Genomic DNA, 27,232 nt, shown 5'->3' on the forward strand with positions numbered 1-27,232 from the left:
TTACATTTTAGTATACGGTAATAATATTTTTTGTCATAATTTCTTCAAGTTAAATCAGACTTTTAGTTTGACAGTAATATTATTGTTAATAATTATAATAGTAATAATAACACTTGAGATTTACATTTTAGTATGCGATAATATATTTGTCATAATTTCTTCAAGTTAAATAATTTATTTATTATAATTTTTTTGTGGTAATAAAAATAGACCTATGAACAATTGTTTATAATACATATATAATAGCAATAAATCAATAATAATTGATTCAAATAAAATATCAAAAGGAAATATTGATTAGTTTGTTTTTTTAATTTATATATATATCAATATTTTGCGTATATGTGTGTGTGTATATATATATATATATATATATATATATATATATATATATATATATAGTGTATTAAGTGGATTTTACCATGTTCTTCTGTCAGCATTTATTTGAAATGGACATATTTTGCAACATTATAAATGTCTTCACTGTTACTTTTGATCAATTTAATACATCTTTGCAGAATAAAAGCTTATTAGGGTTCCGAATCAATTAAAAAATTTAATTTGAAATCATTTATTTTGTAGCTATTTTAAAAATAATTTTTTGTCTTTTTAATATTTATTAAATAATTTCATATATAAATATATATATATATATATATATATATATATATATATATATATATATATAAAATATTATTATTCTTTTCATGTGTTCCAGTCTCTTGAATCATGCTTTGACAAGTTAAAATAAGTTGCACTTTAAAATATCTCTTGAGACAGAACTGCTGCATTGCGTTTCATCCAGCTGTTTCTGAACATCACAATGTGTCTCGAAAAATAAAGTGCTTCCTGCTGTGGATAAGCGTGTTTTCCTGCATACGATCCATCTCACTGCTGTACGCCGTGATTACACGCATTATTTCTGGGGTGAAGAGTTCCTTTAACAAGGTCCCATCTGAGATGAATGCATCTCTTCTGTTCAGTTTTGCAGCTGGGGAATCCGTCATCGTGCATCTTTGAGGATTGATAACAGCACAGATAAAGATGAACCTCATTCATCTGACCACCCTCCTGCTGTCAGACCCTCTTTAGTGTCCCTGGTTTCTTAGTGCTCAAACAATTGACTGGTAAAATGCTTTGATTGGGTCCCTTGAGAGTAAAATGCTTTTTAAGAGCATGCATCTATCAGCACCGCAGGCCTTTAAAAGACATCATGAACCAAAGGAGCATAGAGCAGAACTGTAGTTATCATTAACAGAGACTGTGTTCCCATGACCTCACACACCTCACAACAAACTGAGTTCACGAAGGGTTAAGCGGATGGGACATAAATGAAATGTTTCCTGCATGACTAAAAAAATAAAACAAGACATTTTTTTTTTCAAATGCATTGCATGTACCTGAAAAAATATTAAGTAATTTAAGTGAATCTGATTAATTTAGAATTGATTGAACTTTAATAAAATATAAGTAAAATATGTAATATCTTGTATGTTTTATGAAAATAAAAGGAGAAAAAAATATATGAAATATATATTTTTCATAAATTATAAATAAAATTTATAAAATTATGATAAAATGTATTTCTTTTTATAAATATAAAAAAACAAGACATGAGAACAGTGTATTTATTAATCATTTAATTATCTATATCTATCTATCTATCTATCTGATGAATGACTGAATTAATGAATAATAAACTGATGTCTGATGAATGAATGAGTGAGTGAATTAATGAATGTATGAACCTGAAAAACACACGAAACCCTCGCTGATTATCCCATGAATTTTTCCTCTGGAATAAACTTGGACTCTCTGCGGCTCTTAAATTGCATTTTCGCCACTTTTCTTCACTTTTAATTGCGGTTGGCATCATTTACTGCAGGAATGTTTGCACAGCAGAGAAATACAGCGCACCAGACACTTTCTGGGAAAACCATGCAAGCGTCTCGTCTCGTCTGTTAATGTTTTTATCATTTGGAAGATGATGGGATTTTTTGCCTCCTCTTTCAGTCTGTGCAAGAAAGTTCATTAGTTTGGAAGTTTGTTGAAGGTGTTGACATCTGTGTCTCACAAATGTTTATCTTATGATTAGTAAAAAACAAAAATATTCATATTTTTGTAACACACGGACTCGGGAACAGAAGGTTAGTGATAGTAAAGTTTATTAAAACATGTATATATTCAAGCAGGAAGTAATGCAGGTGAGTATATCCGTAAGAGGCATTGGTTATGGTAGCGATGGCTGGAATTGATACTGGTTTTCTGTTTACAGACAGTGACCAGGATGGATGAGTTGTTGCACACACCTCAGGAGAGACGTAGGAGAGGAGGACTTGGGAGTAATCGCTGGAGGCACACAGGAGTCCAGCAGTTTTGTGTTAACAAAGAGGTATAGGCAGAGAGGTAAGTTAGAGGAGTCAATGCAAAAGAGTTCTTTCCTGTCATTATAGAACCTTTTTAGCATAAAAGGTTCTTTGGAGCTGAGGAAAGAGCCCTATGGTTCTATATAGAACTCCAATGAACCCATTTTTTTCTAAGAGTGTGTTGTCATAACGTAACATAACAGCAGCTGTGGTCAAAGAGTTCTCGTGTGTTCTGATTGGTGGATGATGATGATGATGAGTGGATAAAGACTAGAGCAATCAAATAGTAGGAGACTGATCTGCTCACCTGGTTATGTTCGTGGATGTTTCTACGTGGAAAGCAGTTCGGAATGGAAATATTGATATTTTATTTGTTAACAACATACTTTTTGTACCTTAATTTCAGTAAATGTTATGAAATTAGAGAACTAAGACAATAGTAGCGCTGGCGGTGTCATTTGATTTGAATGGGAACTTCGGATTGTGAATCATTTGAGTCAGTTCAGGAGTTCAGAGCAGTTCAGGAGTTCAGAGCATGAATCATTTTAGTCAGTTTGTGAGTTCAAAGTGGGTTCGTGAATCATTTGAGTCAGTTTGGGGATCGCGAATCATTTGAGTCAGTTTGGGAGTTCGGAACGGGATCGCGAATCATTTGAGTCAGTTTGGGAGTTCGGAGCGGGATCGCGAATCATTTAAGTCAGTTTGAGGATTGTGAATCATTTGAGTCCGTTTGTGAGTTTTGAGTGGGATCGCGAATCATTTGAGTCAGTTTGGGGATCGCGAATCATTTGAGTCTTTTCGGGAGTTCGGAGCGGGATCGCGAATCATTTGAGTCATTTCGGGAGTTCGGAGCGGGATCGCGAATCATTTGTGTCAGTTTGGGGATCGCGAATCATTTGAGTCAGTTTGGGGATCGCGAATCATTTGTGTCAGTTTGGGGATCGCGAATCATTTGAGTCAGTTTGGGATTTCGGAGCGGGATCGCGAATCATTCGTGTCAGTTTGGGGATCACGAATCATTTGTGTCAGTTTGGGGATCGCGAATCATTTGAATCATTTTGGGAGTTCGGAGCGGGATCGCGAATCATTTGTGTCAGTTTGGGGATCGCGAATCATTTGTGTCAGTTTGGGGATCGCGAATCATTTGAATCATTTTGGGAGTTCGGAGCGGGATCGCGAATCATTTGTGTCAGTTTGGGGATCGCGAATCATTTGTGTCAGTTTGGGGATCGCGAATCATTTGAGTCATTTCGGGAGTTCGGAGCGGGATCGCGAATCATTTGTGTCAGTTTGGGGATCGCGAATCATTTGAGTCAGTTTGGGGATCGCGAATCATTTGAGTCAGTTTGGGGATCGCGAATCATTTGTGTCAGTTTGGGGATCGCGAATCATTTGAGTCAGTTTGGGGATCGCGAATCATTTGAGTCAGTTTGGGGATCGCGAATCATTTGTGTCAGTTTGGGGATCACGAATCATTTGTGTCAGTTTGGGGATCACGAATCATTTGTGTCAGTTTGGGGATTCGAATCATTTTAGTCATTTCGGGAGTTCGGAGGGTGTTTGCGAATCATTTGAGTCAGTTCTGGAGTTCAAAGCGGGTTCGTAACTTGTAACAGGAAGATTTCCGCTGTGCAGCTATGAGATCGCACAATGGTGAAGACTGAGGTGTGTGCTGGTGATTAATACTCGAGTGAGGGAGTGCACTGTGGGTGCACAATTTTATTTAATTTAAAAAATTTGCTTGATTGTATTTTATAAAAAAAAAGGATGGAACATTTTATATTAGGGGAAAAAATATATATATATGTGTGTGTGTGTGTATTGTGATGTTTTGCATGTGTTTTTAGTTTAAGTTTAACTTGTAGACTTCTGTACTTTCACATATACAGTACTGCATTTTATTTAAATAAAATAATAGCATTTTTTATTTTCCAGTATTAACATTTTATTTTTATTAGAATATAATAAGAATTAAATACTGTAAATACTATAGTTATCTAGTTAACAATTTTTGGACCTGAAAAACGTTGCATAGTTTGGAAAATTTTTATTTTTTACATCTGTACTAGTTTATCTGATGATTAGTACTATTTTTTTATATTCTGTTTACTTTTATTTTATTCAAAAATTAAATTAATTTATTTAAAAATTTTAGATTTTATTTGACTAAAAATAAAATCAATTACATTTTTAATAACAATTTGTACTTTTTATTTTTTTTATTTTATTATATATAGAATATTTCATATATTCATATTCATCTTGATCTTCTCCCGGAGGAGACGCTGTGAGGGGCAATGAAGCACTGCTGTTCAGTGTCATGCCAGATCGAGCGTCTGACCATCCCGGACGCAGGGTCAGAGGTCATCGGAGGTCTCTGGCGGTGTGGTGTTTTACAGCGTGGGTGTCCGACTGTCTGGTCTGCTGTTTGTTTGGTCAGGACGTCACGTCAGTGTGTGGTCTGAGAGAAAACTAGAGCTTCAGAGCTTTATAAAGATGCTCGTGCTCATTCCGGTGAAGCACAGGAATCCAGAACTAGAAAAACACATATGAAGTAATAATCAAAAATCATATTTTTTAATTAACGACAAAATATCTATAAGAAGAGAAACTGTTTGCATATCTTTTTTCTCTCCTCCACATCTGTCCTGGCTAAAACACAAAAATGCTGCATACAAATATTAAAACACAGATACAATTATATGTAATATAGCAGCTGATAAATCCATATATATATGGTTGTGAATGAAAAGAGCTTTTTATAATATATTTATGTTAATTTATTTCACTTTAATGGCATAGAAAAGGACTACATAATTTAGAAACAGAATTATTAATAATAGAAATTTATTAATTTAATTAAAATATGTAAGTATATGTGTAAATAATTTTGTGTATTATATTTCTACTAATAAATTGCAATATATTATTTCAATTAATTTATATATATATTTATATTTATATATCTTTTTTATTTAAAGCATGTAAACCTTGAATGAATTCTAACCGGAATATAGAGCTTAATTTCACTCTTCGTTACTAAATGTCCCGAGTGCAGCTGAAGCCACCTTCCTCTCATTCATTTCCAGCTGAGTTTAAGTCTAGGCCTTTTACATATGATGAAAATCATGTGCCTCGTATTTCTTTGGGCCCACTATAGCTCTGGCCCCTCAGCGGATGGCAGTCATTGGTTTGACATCGATCTGTTTATTATCAGGATCACAGAGAGATTTCAGCAGTCATTCACAGCTGTGACTTCGGCTCAGTATTTCACTGTATGATCTGCCACATTCTCCACAAACTTCATTCCCAAAAGCCGTGGAAAGTTTGAGTTCCTCAACAAGTGAGTCAAGCTCCAGAAGAACAAGCTCGGGACGCTGTTGAAGTGGCCTGTCGTGAGCTGTTAGTGGCGTTAGGTTTTGATGGGACGAGGCTTTATTGTCAGGAGGAATGTGGAGTTAACACAGAGCATATGTGGCGTGCCATAATTACCCATCAGCCCCTGCGCTGGACAGGCTTCAGTGGCTGTGAATGAGGGACAGGACAGGTACAGTACAGATGAATAGCAGCTCACACGTCTGTCCGTGTGCTTCCAGGAGCAGCGGAGCGAGACTCGAACTGAATGGCTTCACTGGGGTTTTTTGGTGGTTTGTAGCTGATGATGAAGTAGTTAATGGTGCGTCAGGTTCATGTTCAGAGTCACTGTGAGTCAATCCTCCGGAAGAGCATTGATGTGTTTGTTTGAGGTGCTCCACATGTCAATCATCTGACTCAGCCAATCATATGAGTTTGGGGCGGGACTCTCCATCTGACTGACCAATAGTGTTCACATAATTTGAACAGATGTTTCAGATGTTTTTCTTGATTGCATTCTCTTTACTCTGTGTTTTGTGAGGTCTTGGTTTGTGGCTCTCACGAAACGTGTCCAGGTAATATTTCACCCCAAAATCAAAAGAAAGAAATATTGAATTGTATTTTGCATAAAGAAGATGAAGCCTTTTGTTTGTGACATTTGCATTTTTAGAACAGTTAAGCAAATTTACCCCCGAATTTTCAATACTGTAATAAAACAAAAAAGATCTCATTCATTGCTATAAATAAAATACTTTATTTCAACTTGTAGAGTATTTAATGAAAACAATTCCCTAGGTCAAAAACTCTTTATGGATCTAAGATAAGGACCTTTCTTTTTTGAATGAATGAATGCAAATATTTTTTACTTTATCTATTTATTTTTTATTTTTTTATATATAATATTTATTTATTAGTTCATTTTTAATTAATTTTCTTCATGAAAGTAAATAGATTTTTATGTTTAAATTATGTACATTTATAAAGAATTATTCTACATATTTTCTAAATGCAATATTTATTTTTTCTTCATGCATGCAGACTATATTTTTAATGCAGAAAATAACTAATCATAAGTGTATTAATTTTCTTTTAGTTGTCATATATATATATAACATATATAACATTACATAAATATGTAATATTTATTTATCTGTATTATTTATTTTTATATTTAAATTATTATATAAATGCATACAATGTATATATTTTCTCAATGCACTATTTATTTTTCTTCATGCAAACTATATTTTAATGCAAAAAATTATATGCATCTTAATTTTCTTCATACAATATCTATTTAATTGTTTATTTATTTATATATTTGTGCATTTATTTAATATATTCATATCTTATTTAAATTATTATATTAATGCATACAGTTTATACATTTACTCTATGCTGTATTTCGTTTTTTCTTTATGCAAACTATATCTAATTGCAAAATAATAATAATACCAATGTAATATTTATTTTGAGGTTAAATGTGATTTTTGTTATGCTATCGTGTTCTTCACTGACACATCCAAGTCTAGTGTTTATAGAAAAGCATCGTCCAAACCTTCTTTATTTTGTACCTCAAGTCAATTAATGGACGAATGGAATAAGAAAATTATATAATTACCCAAAGGAGGCGTATTGAAACAAAGAGTCATGAAATGCATCTCAGCATACAGTATAATGTTTGAGTCTTGTACCCTTAGTGTTCCTCCACAGCCCGAAAACCTGTGATTTATTACTGCTTCTGCTGTCAGACTAAATATTTACCCAGCATTCCCCAGCAGCTTACAATAACAGCCCATTCCTCCAGGATCCAGTGCACAATCAGTGACCTGTCTTCACCAAAAAAATCACAAACCAACTTGTGGAAGCCGGTTAAAGCAGCACGACTGTCTGACGTCTAGAACAGTTTCAGCCAGACCTTGATCTCCCGTGTGGAGATATTGGGACGGACAGACGGATTGATCCTCTGGGTTTGGTCATTGATTACGGGGTCGTGACCTCTCATCAGTCGCACTCGTGTCTTGTGTTCTTCAAAGCCGTGAGGTCGTGTCTTATCATCTGCGTGATGTTCAGAACAGATCAGATCCATCTCTAGCAACGTCAGCTCTTATTGCCATATAATAATCGACATATTGTTATGCATCTTTTCATATATGATATTCTTTTATATTATAATATATGTGCATAACATTTCTTAAAAATATTATATTAAGTTATAAATAAATAAAAATGAACAGTTATATTATAAAAATGGTATTATACCCATTATACTACCGATTCATGGTTACAATTTTTATGGAAATACAACATATTGTAATGCCTTATATCTTTCCATTTATAATTGTATCATCGATTTATTAATATATTATATAATTATGTATTATACTACTTTTTGCATATTGTATTATGTTATAGTACTTACATTTTTATGGTTACAAATTCTAAAGTGTTAAATTAATTAAAACAAAATAATACAGCACAAGAAACTTATTTTTATATTTTATTTAACAAATAATGCATTGTTTCAATGTTTCATGTGCTGTTTAATATAGTATGTGATATAATAATGTGTGTAATATACAGTACAATACATGATTTATATATATATATATATATATATATATATATATATATATATATATATATATATATATATATATATATATATATATATATATATGATTACAATGCAGTTAGGATTGAAAGGATTGAATGCATTACAGTATGTACAATTATTTATATCTTTGAAATTATTTAGTGTTTGATAACTTATTGTATTTTTCCTGCTTGCTGAAAGGCACAGGTTGCTAAATATGACATTTATTTTAATGTGTTTATGTGAATATTTGTTTTAAGTTAAAGTCTAATAAATGTTAAAATAAATAGCTCTCAATTTTACCGTAATGTTGAATGGCTAGTTGATGGTTAAATATTAGGAATAAAATAAAAAATAGTATTTGTATCAGTAATATTCACCTTCAGTCATAAAGATGCCATTTAAACAAATATTTAAAATATACTGTCTTTATATATTTTTTTAGATGCAAAAACTTTAATTTTATGTGGGATTTATAGCATAAATAACACTTTATTGACATTCAGACAGTTTAATCAGAGAAATCAATCTCAGAAAAGCGATTAAAGCGCAGGCTGATGTAAGCCGCTCTGAAGGGAAGCACATATATTATATTATATTATCCATCGCTCGTGAGCTGATTGTTTTCCTCCAGCTGCTGAGACGTCGGGGTTTCATTTTCAATAGCACATCTGGGTGAGTTTGTTCACACTTGAACGTTTTAGCTCAGACGCTGCGGGAAAAATGGGAGACGTTTCTGTTTCAGCGTCGTGTTTGGACCTCGCTTGAGTCTCATGGAGAAGATGATGTCAAAATGAAGCTTTGGCATTCATTTAGAAGCAAGTTTTTAACACTTTACATTAATATAATGCATTACATAAAACCAACATGCAATGAGCAGTGATTTTTTTTCCAGCATTTGTTATTTGTTCATTTTTACAGCAATTTACCGTAATTTATGTGTTATGATATTGCACTAGCAATGACAAGGCCATTCAATCAGTCAATCAATGTTTATTTACAGAGCACATTTGAACACAACTGAGGATGACCAAAGTGTTTTACAAAGACTAAAATAAAAGGATAAAAAACGAAATATGCAGAGAAACAAAATAAGCAATAAGCCATCAACAGAATACAAAAAGAAACCCAAGATAACATACTAAAGGGTATTAAAGGACAAGGTTATTAAGTAATATTAGATGTTGCAACAGTTGCAAAGTACAGAAATATATAGTATAGCAAGTTACAATAATTAAGCTGGAATAGATAGCTGTTTCAAGATTTCTCCTGGATTAAAAGGGCTTAACTTTACTGAAAGGGCGAAGGAAATTTGTTTAGGAAATCTAAAAGTGGCTGAAGAGAGTATTTATTTCTGCACTGTAAGGGAAGATAGAGCTGGGTATCATCAGCATAAAGATGAAAAGAGACACCTTGTTTTTCAAAAATAGAGGCCATGGGGTGCAAATACAGGGAAAACTGCACAGGCCCAAGGACGGATCCTTGAGGAACACCACAACCGAAATAAATGTTAGTAGATAATAGGTAAGGTAATGCCCCAATCGAACGGTAACAAATAAGAGAAAACGACTGTAAAGCAGTACCACAAAGTCCCACACATAACTCCAAGCGTGACGGAAGAATCCTGTGGTCAACTAAGTCAAATTTAAGAGATCTAAGATCTAAGGGTTTCTCTGAATCTGTTGTGAGAAATGTTTTTTAAGACTCTTAAGAGCAGATTCAGTGCTACAGTATGTAAAGCTTTAAAGCCTGATAAAAAAAGAAAGATTGTAATTAAGCCAGTATGAACTTTGTGATAAAAGGAAGATTTTAAAAGGCCGAAAGTTGGAAATAGACGTAGGATTGAGGTAATTTTTTTTTTTTAAGATACGGTAGCCAGTTAATTACTGAAAACAGACCCGGGCCAGCTGCATCCATAATTTGTTTGAGGAATCCACAGTTTTCTCATAGGAGCACAAGTTTCAACTTTCACAAAGAGAAACAGAAAGCTCAGGGAATAGTTGAACAGGAGGATTTAGTACAGGGTCAATGCTGGAAAAAGGGTTGTTTTTAGAGGCAGATTTTTTAGTGATCAGATCAGAAAAGTATTTGCACTTAGCAGCCTAGTCAGATAATTTCTCATAATCACATATGAAACCTGCCGTTAATCCTTTTTCCACTTGTGCTCAGCACTTCTGCAAGATTGTCTGAAAGAGCTCGTTGTTTCATTATGACAGAGAACTGGCAACGACTTCTGATTTCTAAGCTTTAAATAGAGCAATGCTGTTCAGAACAGAGGCACGAGTAAGAAGCTGTCTCGTCTTCTGTTGCTTCTTTAATGATGGCAGTGTAAAGGAGAAGAATTAATTAATTAATTAATTATTGTGAGCTGAAACTTCACAGACACATTCTGGGGACACATGAAAATTGTATTGTATCTTGTAAAAAAAAAAAAAAAAGGGGCATAATAGGTGAAATAAAATGAAATAAACGGATAAAATAAAATCATAAATAATACATTTGAAATAAATTAAAATTAAGTAAAATAAAAATAAATAAACCATAATTTAATCAAATAAAAATAAATGTAAATAATGTTTTGTATTTTTCTTATTTAAAAAAAAATATTATTAGTTTCTTTAAATATTTAAATACTTCTGTTCAGCTTTAAATGTAAAAAAAATAAAAAAATAAAACAAACAAATAAATAAATAAATAAATAAATGTAATAATCAAATACTTCAACTTAATCTTATCTTTATTTAGTTAACAAGGCAACAGTTCAAATTCTATATATTTTAAATGAACATTTTATTTTAGAATAATGTTTTTTTGTTTGTTTTAGGTAACAATAACAACACTTATAACAGCACGTTAATTTATACAATATGAAATGTTAAATAAATCTGTATAAGTGCATGTAGAAACGAATTCTAAATGACTAAACTTAACCTTATGGCACCAGACAAGCTGATACCACGAAAGCAGAATATTAAGTTAAATAAAAATATTAAATATCTACTTGTTTAATTCAGACACATTCTGATCATCTCCTGGAGATCTGAGTCCAGTGACCCAGACTAGTTCTCGTGGTATTAACTTGTGTCTTGTAAACATGGTTTGGTTTGGATTATATGTGGGTGAATGTAAAGACGGCAGGTGGATTTGAACTCAGCTTCCCCTCACATTTGGCTTCAGTTAGACGTGTTCTCCGTCCTCCGGTGAAATCTCAGCGTGTGATGCTGGCGATGACAGGCCACGGATGATGGACGTCTCTGGAAGCTCTGGCCGGTAATCAGGGCTCACGGCAGGACGGAAACCCGAGCTGAACGACCCAGAATACGACTTGTCAACAATAATCAGGCGGTTTGGTGTGTGTCCCTCCAGAAGGAGATCCCTCATGCGTGGATCTGGTGGGAGACGGGACTCGTCCCATCATAAACAGAAACCCGAGAAGGTGTCGGGACGGATGTTTGATTTCATGTGAGCTCGCATCCCTAATAGTTGGTGTTTAATATAGTTTTCTGATCTGATGTGAATAGATTTAATTATGAATTTTTAGGTTGATGGTATGTGTATTTGTGTTTTCCTTGTGTTAATGAACTCTTAGATCACGGAGGCTTTAATGCTGCCATTCTCAACATGTTTGACTCATTTTAATTCAATTTATTATTATTAATACATTAATACATTTAATTAGGCCTATTAATATATTTTATGAATTAATTTTGTGGCTCCAGAAGAACAGTATGTTCCTTTAGGGACAAAAAAAATTACATTTATTACATTTTTTGACTTTATAAACACAAACTGAACGATATATTAAATTAATCAACCAGGATTAGTTTTGTTTTTCTCTTTTTCATTTTTCTTTCTTTTTTTTGTTTTTTTGGAAAAACTAAAATTGTTGAGAGAAAAAAATAATGTAATGTAATATTTTTTTTGCATTACATTTTAAGCATTTTAATTCAGTTTGATTGTTATAATGCATAAAAATGTTTTTAATACATAATTATATTTAATGAATAATAATATAATAATTTAATTAAATTAATTAGGGGCTCTGGTCCCCTGTTTTTTTTTCTTTAGTAAAAAATGTAATTAAATTAAAAAAATGAAAATGTAATTTAAAAAATATATAGTTTCGCTTACATTTTAATAAATTTAATTCAGTTAGATTATTTTACGTAAAAAAAAATCCGTAATTAAATTAAGCACTTACATTTTTTTCCATTACATTTATTAGCGTATTAATTCAGTTCGATTATTTTAATGCATAAAAATTTATTTAAGACATCATTTTATTTAATGAATAATAATTTTATATAATAATTAAATTTAATTAAATAGAATTTCACTTAACCTGCAAAATGTGGTGGGCTCCGGCCCCCTGGTTAAAAACCCCTGCTCTAATATAATTTTGTTTTTTAATTATGAAAGCATCTCTACCTTGTTTTCTCCTCCGTCTCTCACTTTTTGGCTGTTCATCTGTTGCTTTTGCCCCCTTGTGTCGTTTCCTCCCGTCCTCGGGTCGTGTTTTTGCTCTTTTCGGCTCTCCATCCATAAACTGGCTTCGGTTTCCATCACTCTTCATTTATTTTAATTGAGTTGTGACGACTCCAGTGAAAACTTCTCACGGTGGGTTTGTTTTTGTAAGTCACTTTCTGTGAAGACCGAAAGCGTGAAGTTTTGGCTACAAAAACCAAAAAAATTTCCACGGGAAAAAGTTCACAAATAATACATTTTCATATATTTAATTATATTTTTCTGCAAAATAGCCACATTATTTGGGAATCATTCATTTAGCACAAACTTGTTGAAGAAATACATATATATATTAATCTCATTGAGTTTTTATTCGGGTTAAATAAAGGAATAAATGAGTTTTTGATCACATTGCTATAAACACTAATTAAACACATAATTATTTAAACACAATAATCATTATTAATTAAGGTGGTGGACGTTTGTCCTGGTTCCATTTATTTTATTTTTATTTAGTTTTTTATTCTTTTTTTATTTTATTTAAAATTTTATTTATTTTTGCTCTGCTCTATATTAAACATATTTATATTTAGTAAAGTATAAATATATTTTTTTATTTTTTATTTTTTTCAAAATATAAATATATTTTCTTATAGTATTGTATATATTTATTTTCTGGTCTGCATTATATACATAAACATATATATAAAAAAACAAAACAAACACTTATAAAATGTCACATCAAAATTACTAACTCTTTATCTTAAGAGAATATAAAAATTAAATCTAATTATATCACTCATATCACTCACTAGAGTGTAACTCATAGCTCATAGGGGTAAATGTAAAACAAATACACCAAATTATATTTAAATAAAAAAATATAGACATTCATTGTGATTTCCCCCATTGAGAGCCAGTTTGTGTTTGTTTATTGTTTTTTTTTACATATTTTTTATTAATGTGTTTATTTATACTTTCATTTAATTTTATTTCACCAGTTTATATAATTTTAATTTTATTTATTTATTGCACTATATTGATTTTAATAATGAATCTTTTTTTTTTCAATTTAATTTTAATTCATAAATTATTTCACCTTTTTGTGTCATTTTATTTTTCATTTATAACATTTTTATTTCTATTTAATGTTTTTATTTATTCAAGTTTGTTTATAATTATGATATTTTTTATGTAATCAGAATTCCATTTATTTTTATTTATTATATTTCTATTTCGTTTTAGTTGTTTGCTTGCTTATTTATTTTTATTTATGCTTTTTTTTCTTTTTAATGTTTATAAATTTTTTATTCAATTTATAATTTCGATGTATTTATTTACATTTTTTTTCATTTATGATTTTTATCTGTTTATTTGATTTATTTATTCAATAATTTATTTTCATTTATTTTCTTTCTATTTTAATTTTTTTAATTAATTTTTTTTTTTAATTTAATTTAATTTAATTTAATTTTATCTGATTTTATTTTATTTTATTTTTTAAAGTCTCAACCCACCACAGAAACAAATGCATTGATATGTATTAGTGTGTCTCTTTATCCTCCAGACCTCAGAGAAATCACTCAGATCTCATCACACTCTCTTGTGTAGTGAGCTGTTGAGAGTAAAGACTCTGTGGTCCAGCAATTAAACAGACCGGAGGGTACAAGAGGGTCTCGCTTCTCAAGAATTGGTGAAAGTGACCCGCTGGTTTGTCTGTGTTTGGCTTTGAAAGTGTTCTGGCTTATATATTCGTCCTCAGTCCTTGTGTTGATGTTGAATGTGAGAAACAGGGGTGAAGGATGAATACCGTATGGCCTGCTCCGGGCGATGTTTCCAAGAATGAAGCGGTTTTCAGACTGGAGCGTGATGTTGTTTTTCTCTGGTTTTGCAGATGGAAAGCGTATGGGCCGCAGACGGTGGCTATGAAAGCTCTTCATGGTAGTTTTAATGCCTTCTGCTCATCCAGACGTGTTGAAAGGTCCTCCTCGTCTCTTTAATGTGAGGTTTGTGTAGTTTCAGGTCTGCTGCTGCTGAACGTGACGCGGATCTGACACACATCGTAGTTTCTCAGAGTGGAGGAGTGACTCAGTGCTGCTTCAGGACAGTTCAGAGACACGCTCTCACATCTGACTCATATCTGACACGTACTTACACGCATGAACAGCTTCAGAGCAGCTTTAATCGCCTTCTTGGCAACTTTAAGATTTAACTGACCACAAAGCCCTGATATACTGTGTGTGTGTGTTTGTGTGTGTGTGTGTGTGTGTGTGTCTATGAGTGTGTGTGTGTGTGTGTCTATGAGTGTGTGTGTGTGTGTGTGTGTGTCTGTGTGTGTGTGTGTCCATGAGTGTGTGTGTGTGTGAGTGTCTATGAGTGTGTGTGTGTGTGTGTGTGTGTGTGTGTGTCTGTGTGTGTGTGTCCATGAGTGTGTGTGTGTGTGTGTGTGTTTGTGTGTCTATGTGTGTGTGTCTGTCTGTCTGTCTGTGTCTGTGTGTGTGAGTGTCTATGAGTGTGAGTGTGTGTGTGTGTGTGTGTGTGTCTATGAGTGTGAGTGTGTGTGTGTGTGTGTCTATGAGTGTGTGTGTGTGTGTGTGTGTCTATGAGTGTGAGTGTGTGTGTGTGTGTGTCTATGAGTGTGTGTGTGTGTGTGTGTGTGTGTGTGTCTGTGTATGAGTGTGAGTGTGTGTGTGTGTGTGTGTGTGTGTGTGTGTGTGTGTGTGAGTGTCTATGAGTGTGAGTGTGTGTGTGTGTCTATGAGTGTGTGTGTGTGTGTGTCTGTGTATGAGTGTCTATGAGTGTGTGTGTGTCTATGAGTGTGTGTGTGTGTGTGTCTGTCTGTGTCTGTGTGTGTGAGTGTCTAAGAGTGTGAGTGTGTGTGTGTCTATGAGTGTGTGTGTGTCTGTGTATGAGTGTCTATGAGTGTGTGTGTGTGTCTATGAGTGTGTGTGTGTGTGTGTGTGTCTGTCTGTGTGTGTGTGAGTGTCTATGAGTGTGTGTGTGTGTGTGTGTGTGTGTAGATATAAGATAGAAGGTTAGTATGTTTACAAATAATGTTTATTAAAAATGACATGTAATAAACAAATAAAATATAAATAGTAAATTATAGTGAATAAGTAAAATAAAAATGAAAAACTTTTTTATTATTTTATATTTTATATATGAAATAAATACCCACATATATATATATATATATATATATATATATATATATATATATATATATATATATATATATATATATATATATATATATATATATTTTAAATACATTTATATTTTTTAATATATATATATACATGCACACAATTCTAATTTTAATACATTTTATATATTATAAATATAGACAGATTTTTTAAAACATAAAGTTAGACAGATAGATGCCTTTTTCATAAAGTAAATTAATAAAATACAAATAGTATCTAATAGTGAATACAAAATAAAATAAAATTTAAACTAAATAAAACTTTTTTTAAATTCCTAAATTAAAAACATATATAATATATACCTTTTTTTTAAATTGCAAAATTAAAAGATAAGCATAAGTATGTTTTACCCTTTATATATGATTTTTAATTTCCCAGCAAAATATGGTGAAGTGTACTGTTAGTTTGATATAAAATTATTCAGACCATAATATATGATTTTATTCATACCGCCCACTGCTATTCTGCATTGCCCTTGACAGCTGAATTTGTGGGTTTTAAATGCTAAAGTATACTGAATATGTGTGAGTACGCTGGACGCCAGCACAAAGCAGACTTGTGTCCAGATAAAGCAGGTCTTGTGTGTTGTGTGGAAGTGACCCGAGTGTGTGTCAGACTTTGAAGAGCGTTAGTCAGCACGCGTGTGGAGATCCCCGAGCGTCACGTCACGCATGATGTTCTCTGATTCACACAGACAGACAATGACACTGATTCAGCGGCTCGCTCGTCTTCAGCAGCTTCGTCTGACACCAGGCCTTTGATTCGGTTTGTTTTCAGGAGATGACTCTCTGAAGTCTTTGGATAAAAGCGTCTGCTAAATGATTAAATGATTAAATGTAAATGTAAATGTGAAGACATGAGACATGTGCAACTTAAGGAACCTCTGGCTGCTGCTTCTCATGTAGATTAAAACTTTTACACTCTTAACACTTCTGAAAATTATGATAAGAAAATTAATTAACACATTGGACAACATGATCAGTTTGTAGCTGAACAATCTCAATGTCGTGTGTGTGTGTGTGTGTGTGTGTGTGTATATGCATTCTGTGGTGTGACATGCTTAATTTAAAATAAATTATTTATAATAATAATAATAATAAAAAATTATTAATTAAGTGATAATAGTAACAATAATAATTAAATATTCAATTTTTCATACCTTATGTGAAAAAAACTGCATTTTTATTTATTTGCATGCAGCATATTAATTGTAATATAAATTATTTATTGTTATTAGTGAACAATAAATACGACTTAATGACGAAGCAATAATAATAATAATAATATCAAACTACAATAGTAATTGAATATTAATTTTATAATACCTATGCAAATAACTATAAGAGCTAATTATTTTATGAAAATTTATGAATTTTTTTTAATTTTTTCTCAGTTTCAGGGTATTTTCAAATGAGAACAATAATACAATTAATGAAACAATAATAATGGAAACCAGTTAACATTAACGGGCCTGGAGATTATATTTAGACATATAATTTATTATTATTGTTTTATTAATTTTATATACAATTATTGTTATTTTATTATTGTACATCAATGTATTATGCTTTATTTTAATTATAATATAAATATTATTATTTTAAATGAATATTGTATAATTACTAGTTTATCTGATAATTTATCTGCTATATATAAATATATATATATATATATATATATATATATATATATATATATATATATATATATATATTTTTTTTTTTTTTTTTTTTGATTGTCAGATTAATTGTACATGTGGTGGAAGCGACAGTTATGTTTATTTTACAGTATCAAGAACTGAGATGACACAATAATATGATTTTCTCTAGTAATGTAAACTCTGTCCAGGAAGACTGCAGTCTTAAATAGCTTAGTAAATGCGGTTGTGTCGGATTAATAGTGCAACTGCAGACAGGAAGCAAAGCTTTCTACATGTTCCTCCCTTCGGAAGCAAATGGAAGATTGTCTTCCTTCATCCATTTGCTGGAATGACACACGCGTGACCTCCACAAGCGTCCTGGCGCTCTTGAGAGCTGGATTGATCTGAAGTGAGTTAAGTGTCTCTGGGAGCTCTTTCTGAGGCACATCTGAGTGACGGCTCAAAGCTCCTGTGGCCGTCTGTGATCTCTGCTGTTGAGTGTGTTTCATTCAGTCCCAGCACGTAAAGGCTAATGCTGTCCATCCCAGGTCACTTCATGTCTTAAACCTGACAGGATGGCATAAAGCAGATGTTTACATCCAACACACAGAACACATGCAGCACAGAAACCATAGAGCAGCAGCAGTGGCATTAATCTGAAGAACATAATTGTGAGATGCAAACATTTTCCATTCGCTTCTGCTACTTATAAAAACACTCTCTGCCAAAAAAGCCCTATCATTTGTGTCCGGCATCAGTAGAATCATATTAGCTGCGGTGGACGGCTCTTGTTTGCTCAAAATACCTTTGGCCCATCCGGAAGACTAAGTTATTTATAGCTAACCTGACAGAGGAGCTATTTACAATGTTTATCCAGCGCAAGACGGCTGAAGAATTTAAGTGCGGTCTTCATGAAGTGCTGCACCAGGCCGTCCTGTGACAGGAAGAGCTACCAATCATTCAAGTGTAAACATGGGCCATAACCCCATGGTGGGGTCGAACTCTGTGCTGGGACATAGGCACATCTCCAGGCTGGAAAGAGTAAATACTCCAGGGGTGGCTCTCAGCTTTGCTGACTTTTTCACAAGGTGCAAAAACCAGGTGAGATATGTGCGTCCTCCAGGACGTCTGCTGCTCCCTCTGCACTGGACATTTGGAATGTGTCTTGATGTCCAAAAACTAAAACAGATCAAGTGCTGCTTGAATTGAAGTGATGTAGTGTTTATTAAACTGTCTTTTAAGGTATCTTGGAGTGGTTTGCCTCTTCTCTAAAGAATAGGACATTTGCTGTGATTATAGGAAACTTTTTGCCCCATGTAGTACGTGGTGTTCCCCAGGGTTCGATTCTGGGACCACTGTTGTTTTCCCTATACATCCTTCCTTTAAATTATATCTTCTGGATGTACAGTATTTCTTACAACTATTACGCTGATGATTTTCAGTTTTATTTTCCAGTGACATTTTGGATGTGGCTTAATGTCCAAAAACATATATATATATATATATATATATATATATATATATATATATATTTATATATATATATATATATATATATATACATATTTATATACATAAATATAGAATACTGCTCAGATTAAAGTGATATAGTGTTTATTTAAATTTCTTTCTAAGGATAGGACATGTGCTGTGAATATAGGAAATGTTTTCCTCGAAACGGCATCTGTAGTATGTGGTGTTCCCCATGGGTCGATTCTGGAACTACTTTTGTTTTCCCTTTATATGCTTCCTTTGTACTGTATCTCATGGAAGTACAGTCTTTCATATTATTATTATTATTAATTATTTATTTTGTTGTGTAATTTGAAAGCATCATTGTGTCTTCTGAGTGCCATGTTGGGCACGATTTCATGTAATGGAGAGGTCAGATATACAGATGTGTGCAATCTAAACCCCATGATACAGTATCTGCAAGGTAATGGAGGGACTAAAGGAGATTACGTTTGTATTCAGCCAAAAAAAGCTCAACTGAAAGCACATTTCAGATCCATGGCCAAATCTTCCAGATCTTTTCTAAATAATCAATTACTGGACCACATGCCCATGGAGACAGATTAACCCCATACATCCCGTTAAGTCAATAAAGGCCGGCGAAACCCCTGCTATGGTCCGGAGGAGGGAGGGTCTAAAGCCGGATTCTAGGTCAGGGAGGCTTAACGCAGTCCGGCTGTGGATTCAGAAACGAGCCGGTGCTGAACAGCTGGAGGCTAAGCAGATTTCACCCAAATGCCTCCACAGGTCTGTCCTGATCGCATCACTGCATACACCACAAGATCTGTTTAGAAAGAGTTTCTTGAACGTAGTATGATTTATTATACTCCTCTTGTGCTGTTAACTCATCACAAGAGATCGTTTTTAAAATGCATTTGGGCTCCGGTACCTGCTGGATATACTTATTATTATTTAATTTTGTTTAAATGTTGTTGTTGTTTTTTTTTTGTGGTTATTATATTCAATGCAGCATATGTGCATGTCAGTGATGTTTGTTTTATTTTAATTTTTTTGTGGTATTTTTTATAAATTTTAATACATCATGTTTGCATGACAGTGGTGAAATATTTTCCTCTCATTTTGATACAAAACTTTATTTTGTTTTTTATTTTAATTATTTGTTTATTTATTTTTATGAGAGTCATGACATCCTTACATTTTCACATCATTTTTTTCCAAACCTATATTTATTTATTTATTTTTTATTTTTTTATAATTATATAATTTTTTTCTTATATTTTCTCTTTTCATTGCATGTTTGCATGACAGTGATTACCTTTAGTCTTTTCCTTTAAAGCTTCATTATTCACGTACTCTCAATTAATTCAAACCTATATTTATGTATTATTTTATTTTATAATAAAATATGTAACTTTTTTAATTAAATATTATTAATATTTTGTTACTGCAAATAAACATATTATCACTTTTATTTTAATTATCGATTTTATATTATTTATTTATATTTGTATATTTTATATAATGTCTTACATAGAACTTATGCCAATAATAATTATTTTTCACTATGCAAATATATATTTTAAGTTGAATTTTATATTTTATATATAATACTGCTACTACTACTGTTCTAAATTATTTTATAATCTATTAATCTGCTCTATTTATTTGCTCGTTTGGGTTAAACTTTTAGCAGTCACAAGTTTGTAAGAATGTAATGGACTTTTCTGGTGTTTTTATGTCTTTAAAGGTGCGTTTTTTTCCTTGTTTGCACATGGTCTCTATGAACTGTCTTAGTATAGAGATGCACTGCATGCAGACGTTCCTCTGCTGGCATTCAGGAGACTGTTCCTTCGTCTCTTCTCTCACACAAACACATGCACACACAGCCCTGGCAGTGGCCCATTTGTCAAAGTGAGTCTTTGGGATCGTGGACTGCCAAATATAGTCAACTGGAGATGAGCCGGACAGAGAGAGAGAGATATCAGACGTCATCCGAGCACAGCCATGGGTTTATGTTCACTTCCTGTTCAAATAATGAGTTCTCACTCTGTTTCCTCTCCTCTTCTGTTGTTTCAGAGCGTGGTCCGCTGTCTTTGGCATCCCATGTTGAATCAGATCATGGTTGGGATGGAGAACGGTGTGGTCAAGAGTCAGAGGTGCTTTGCAGTCCATCTCAATCCAGCTTCACTCTCTTCCCTGTTTTTCCGCCCGTGTTTGTTCAGTAACGATCCGGACGGGTTTAATCAGATTGAACCGACTGACTGAAATGACTCGTTCATGACTCCATTAGTGTCGACCGAGAGCAGAATCAATGCACAAAGTCACGTCCTGTTGTCAAGCGCACAATCAAGTGTTTGAGAGCTGGTCATAACTAGAAAATGGATTTATATTCATACCTTCTAAAGATGTTTAGTAATTTCTATGAGCTTTCCAGGTTTAGAAATCACTTTTTTTTTTAACTTCCCTCATTTATCCAGGTTATCACTGATAATTCTATAAAGTAGATATAATTCGAACAATATTATTATGATTTTATTAGTTTTGAGGCATTTTCATGCATTTCTTTTTAAACTAGGAGTGATAATATGTTGAAATAATAATAATTAAGTTAATTAATTCAGCTTTCCATTAGTCCATGATTGTTTTTTTTTATTGTTTTTTTTTTACTTGTAAATAGCAGTTTTTACCTGATAAATCTAAAAATAATTTTGAAAAATAATTTTCCCTGTTTCTGAAGAAAACAAAAAATAAAATTTAATTTAATTTAATTTAATTTAATTTAATTTAATTTAATTTAATACATGTTTTTTTAAAATTAAAAATAAAACTAGGAGTGCTAATATAATTACGTAATTCATAATAATAATTCAGTTCTACAGTTCAGCTTTCCAGTTCATGATCATGAATAATTTTCATTATTATTACTATGATGATGATGATTATTATTATTATTAAGATTGTCATGATGTTTTATTTCTAGAAAACACTTTTAAACAACCTTCATATTTTCAGGGTTTCTAAGACTTTGAGAATTCAGGTCCTTAAATAAAAAAAAAAACACAATTGTTGAGGGATTTAATTAAATACGAAATATCATTGCAGTTCATATCTTGATTTGTAGTAGTTGTAGCTTATCTGAAAGCATATTTGGTCTTATTTCTAATGCTTGTGTCCTGTTTTGTGTGTTGTTTGTTCTTCAGAGGTGTGATGTTGTGTGTGGTCAAGAGCAAGAGGAAGAGGAAAAACACATCATCACCTGTGAGTGACCCGCTCCTGGAGAGGACATTATATTAAAATGTGCTCAAATGCATTTGCATTTATAATCAAATATGCCAACACTCACAAAAGTGACAGTAAAGACATTTATAATGTTCCAAAAAATATCTTTCTCAAATAAATGCTGTTCTTTTGAACTTTCTGTTCATCTGTGAATCCTGTAAAATAAAATGCTCAAATGTGTTCAACACTGATAATAATCAGAAATGTTTCTCGAGCAGTAAATCATCATATTATTCTGATTTCTGAAGATCACGTGACACTGAAGACTGGAGGAATGATGCTGAAAATACAGCGGAGCATCACAGAAATAAATTACACTTTAACAGAGATTCACATAAAAAACTGCTGTTTTAAATTATAATAATATTTAAAAATATTTTTTTATCAAATGAATGCAGCCTTGATGAGCATAATATACTTTTTCAACAATATTCTTAAGTAAATAAGTGTCACTTTTTATGTAACTTTTTGTACCAATGGTCAGATGTAATTATTGCAATCAAAGTAATATATTATAATATTAATTATAATTATTTTACATATTATTTGTAGTAATATTATAATATATTAAGATGAAATTAATATAGAATTTATGTCATGTAATTTATATAAAGTAAAATTGAATATATTGTATAACTATTGTAAAAAAAAAATATATATATATATTAATATTAAATCAATATATAATTTTTATGTAAATAATTTATTATTTAAAAATGTATTATTTTTATTATTACTGCTGTGAGTAAAGCAGAAGTCATTTCACTGTTAGATAAATTCACAAATAAATAAATAAATGCTTAATTTCTTCTATTTCTGTCAGATGTTTGGAAGCTGCTGTATGTCCACAGATGGATGATAATATTTCCCCGTCCTGCTCTGTGACCTGCCATCCAACATTCACCCCGTCACACACCCATTAAACCAGCACGTGTCATGAGTGTGTGTGTGTGTGTGTGTTTGCATGGAGTGAGTGCTTTCCATCGGATCGCCCCGCGCTGCGTCTCACCCGAGGGCCACGATGCATTAGTGCAGAGGTGACGTGAAACAGGATGATGGACCACTGAGGGGAAAAAAGAAACAGACATGTGTCACCGCTAACCTTTTTGCTTAATGTAGCGTGAGAGGAACCAGCTCAACTCCTGAATGGAAAATCACTCGCTCTTTCCCCGTGACCCCGGAGTCAAACACACACACACACACCCACACACACGAGCATCACAAACGCACTTTATTGTGGTTGTGTTGGGCGACTGTGAAATGTGGGCACTCTAATCAGAAGTAAATACAGAGACGTTGCTGTGCTGCGGGTGAAGAGCGTAGTACTCTGAGTTTGTGTGCTTCATGTGATTGTGGTGTGTTTGGGACTGACTCAGATCCCACAGCCTGATCTATCTATCTATCTATCTATCTATCTATCTATCTATCTATCTATCTATCTATCTATCTATCTATCTATCTATCTATCTATCTATCTATTCATCATCTACCTGCCCGCCCATCAATCCACCCACCTGTCCATCCATCCATCCATCTACCTAACTATGGATCCATCCATCCACCCACCTGCGCATCCATCCATCCATCCATCCACCCACCTAACTCTCCATCCATCCATCCACCCACCTAACTATCCATCCATCCATCCACCCGCCCGTCCATCCATCCATCCATCCATCCATCCATCCGCCCATCCATCCATCAATCCACCCGCCCATCCATCCATCCATCCATCCATCCATCCATCCATCCATCCATCCATCCACCCGCCCATCCATCCATCCATCCATCCATCTATCTATCTATCTATCTATCTATCTATCTATCTATCTATCTATCTATCTATCTATCTATCTATCTATCTATCTATCTATCTATCTATCTATCTATCTATCTATCTATCTATCTATTCATCATCCACCCACCTGCGCATCCATCCATCCATCCACCCACCTAACTATCCATCCATCCATCCACCCGCCCGTCCATCCATCCATCCATCCACCCACCCATCCATCCACCCGCCCATCCATCCATCCATCCATCCATCCATCCATCCATCCATCCATCCATCCACCCGCCCATCCATCCATCCATCCATCCATCTATCTATCTATCTATCTATCTATCTATCTATCTATCTATCTATCTATCTATCTATCTATCTATCTATTCATCATCCACCTGCCTGCCCATCGATCTATCCACCTGCCCATCCATCCACCCACCTTACATCCATCAATCCCTCCATCCATCCATCCATCCACCCACCTGTCCATCCATCCATCCATCCAACCATCCATCCAACCACCTGTCCATCCATCCATCCATCCATCCACCCACCTTAACATCCATCAATCCCTCCATCCATCCATGCATCCACCCACCCAACCTGTCCATCCATCCATCCATCCACCTAACTATGGATCCATCCATCCACCCACCTGCGCATCCATCCATCCATCCATCCATCCGCCCATCCATCCATCAATCCACCCACCCATCCATCCACCCGCCCATCCATCCATCCATCCATCCATCCATCCATCCATCCATCCATCCATCCATCCATCCATCCATCCATCCACCCGCCCATCCATCCATCCATCCATCCATCCATCTATCTATCTATCTATCTATCTATCTATCTATCTATCTATCTATCTATCTATCTATCTATCTATCTATCTATCTATCTATTCATCATCCACCTGCCTGCCCATCCATCCACCCACCTTACATCCATCAATCCCTCCATCCATCCATCCATCCATCCACCCACCTGTCCATCCATCCATCCATCCAACCATCCATCCAACCACCTGTCCATCCATCCATCCATCCATCCACCCACCTTAACATCCATCAATCCCTCCATCCATCCATGCATCCACCCACCCACCTGTCCATCCATCCATCCATCCACCTAACTATGGATCCATCCATCCACCCACCTGCGCATCCATCCATCCATCCATCCATCCATCCACCCACCTAACTATCCATCCATCCATCCATCCACCTGCCCATCCATCCATCCGCCCACCCGCCCATCCATCCATCCATCCATCCATCCATCCATCCACCCGCCCATCCATCCATCCATCCATCAATCCACCCACCCACCCATCCATCCATCCATCCATCCATATTTTGTATAATTGTATTATTTGTATATAATTAATAAATATTTAAATATAATTATGTATGTAAAATGTTTCACAGTTATATGAATTAATATATTGTTAACAAATAAATTAATCAATCATCTATTGTTTATTTAATTAACTCCTTAATGGTTATTTATAGAAAAGTACAAATCAAGTTTTAAACTGTATTGGCACATCCTAAATACCAATTTACTTCACAGTCAATAAAATAAAATAGCTCATATAATAATATAATCCATCCTGAGGTGGAGAGATCATATCTTCTCAATGTTAAACACATTTGCTAAGAAATGTAACTGTTCAAGTCTCCGTGCCATCAAAGACTTGAGAACGTTGAGTAAACGCTGCACTAGATTACATTAAAGTCCTGGCATGGGATCAGCGCTGGCCGTCTCCAGTCTGCAGTGCTTTAAGTTATCGCAGAAACAGGGTTGTTTAATCACAACATAAATACACTTCCCAGCATTGAGGAGGATGTGTGTGAGAGCGAGTGAGGCCCGTGTGAATGCTCTGTGAGTGTTTCTGATCTCTTCTTCTGTCTCCAGCAGGTCGAGGTGCTCGTGTGGCGGCCCACGATGGGACGCTGTCCTCCTTCATCCTCAAAAACATCGCTCTGGACAAAACCGACGACAGCAAAACAACAAGAGGCCATCCAGTAAGACAGACACCAGAGCTGTTCCCTGCTGCAGACGTCTGAGGAGGAAAAATAAGGTCTTAAGGGTCAACTTTTCGAAATTGAGATTTATACATCATCTGTTTTTAATGTGTGGTTTGTGAGGAGAATAATATTTGTCTGAGATACAATTATTTGAAAATCTGGAATCTGAGGGAGCAAAAAAAATCTAAATATTGAGAAAATCATCTTTAAATTGTTCAAATGAAGTTCTGAGCAATGCATATTACTAATCAAATTATAATTATAATTGTATTATAATTTTGGCCCATACAATGTATTTTTGGCTATTGCTACAAATATACCCCAGCTCCAGGGTCACATATAAATTTTTTTACAAATATGTTTTTATATTCAAAATAATAAACACACACACACACACACATATATGAATTGCACTCAATTATATTTGTATATTTTTAAAACAAACTTCTTTTTAATTAAATATTTTTTTATTATTTATGATTTTGTGATTTAATTTTGTAAAGTAATTTTGTTTTAATGTTATACTTTAACTTTCATTCTTATTTTATAATTTCTACTAATAAAACAGTGTTTTGAACTTACTGTCAGTGTATCTGACAAACTTTTAAGTATATATTTAAGCATGTTTAAAAGGTTTTAAAATAGGTTGGTAAAAAGTTGTATTTGGCATTTTTTTTATTTGCCATATATATTACACATTAAAATATTACACATTAAATATATATATATATATATATATATATATATATATATATATATATATATATATATATATATATATATATATATATATGGCAAATAAAAAAAATGCAAAATACAACTTTTTATAATATATTAAATATAATATATTATCTAAAATATTAATATAAATATATATGTATGTATAATATGATATGGTGAAATGCAATGGTTTAATAATTTAAAATAAGAATTTTCTAAATAATTGATTTGATTATTCAATAGAATTTGCTTTGCTATTATAGTTAGGTTTTTCCACTGAGCTCAGACTGATGCATGATGGGATCGT

The 27,232-nt window shown here is 33.3% G+C and overlaps 1 protein-coding gene across 1 annotated transcript; it reads left to right on the top strand.

Annotated features, from left to right (window-relative positions):
- The first annotated feature begins 2,273 nt into the window (after positions 1 to 2,273).
- On the top strand, positions 2,274 to 26,599 carry LOC128020883 (uncharacterized). Its single transcript, XM_052607652.1, has 4 exons — positions 2,274 to 2,406; positions 21,175 to 21,254; positions 22,299 to 22,356; positions 26,096 to 26,599. Exons 1-4 carry the CDS (start codon positions 2,292 to 2,294, stop codon positions 26,242 to 26,244), a joined length of 402 nt encoding a protein of 133 aa, XP_052463612.1. The 5' UTR covers positions 2,274 to 2,291; the 3' UTR covers positions 26,245 to 26,599.
- The last annotated feature ends 633 nt before the right edge of the window (positions 26,600 to 27,232 follow it).

Source organism: Carassius gibelio, chromosome A10 (assembly GCF_023724105.1).
Source record: "Carassius gibelio isolate Cgi1373 ecotype wild population from Czech Republic chromosome A10, carGib1.2-hapl.c, whole genome shotgun sequence".
Classification (NCBI taxonomy): Eukaryota; Metazoa; Chordata; class Actinopteri; order Cypriniformes; family Cyprinidae; genus Carassius; species Carassius gibelio.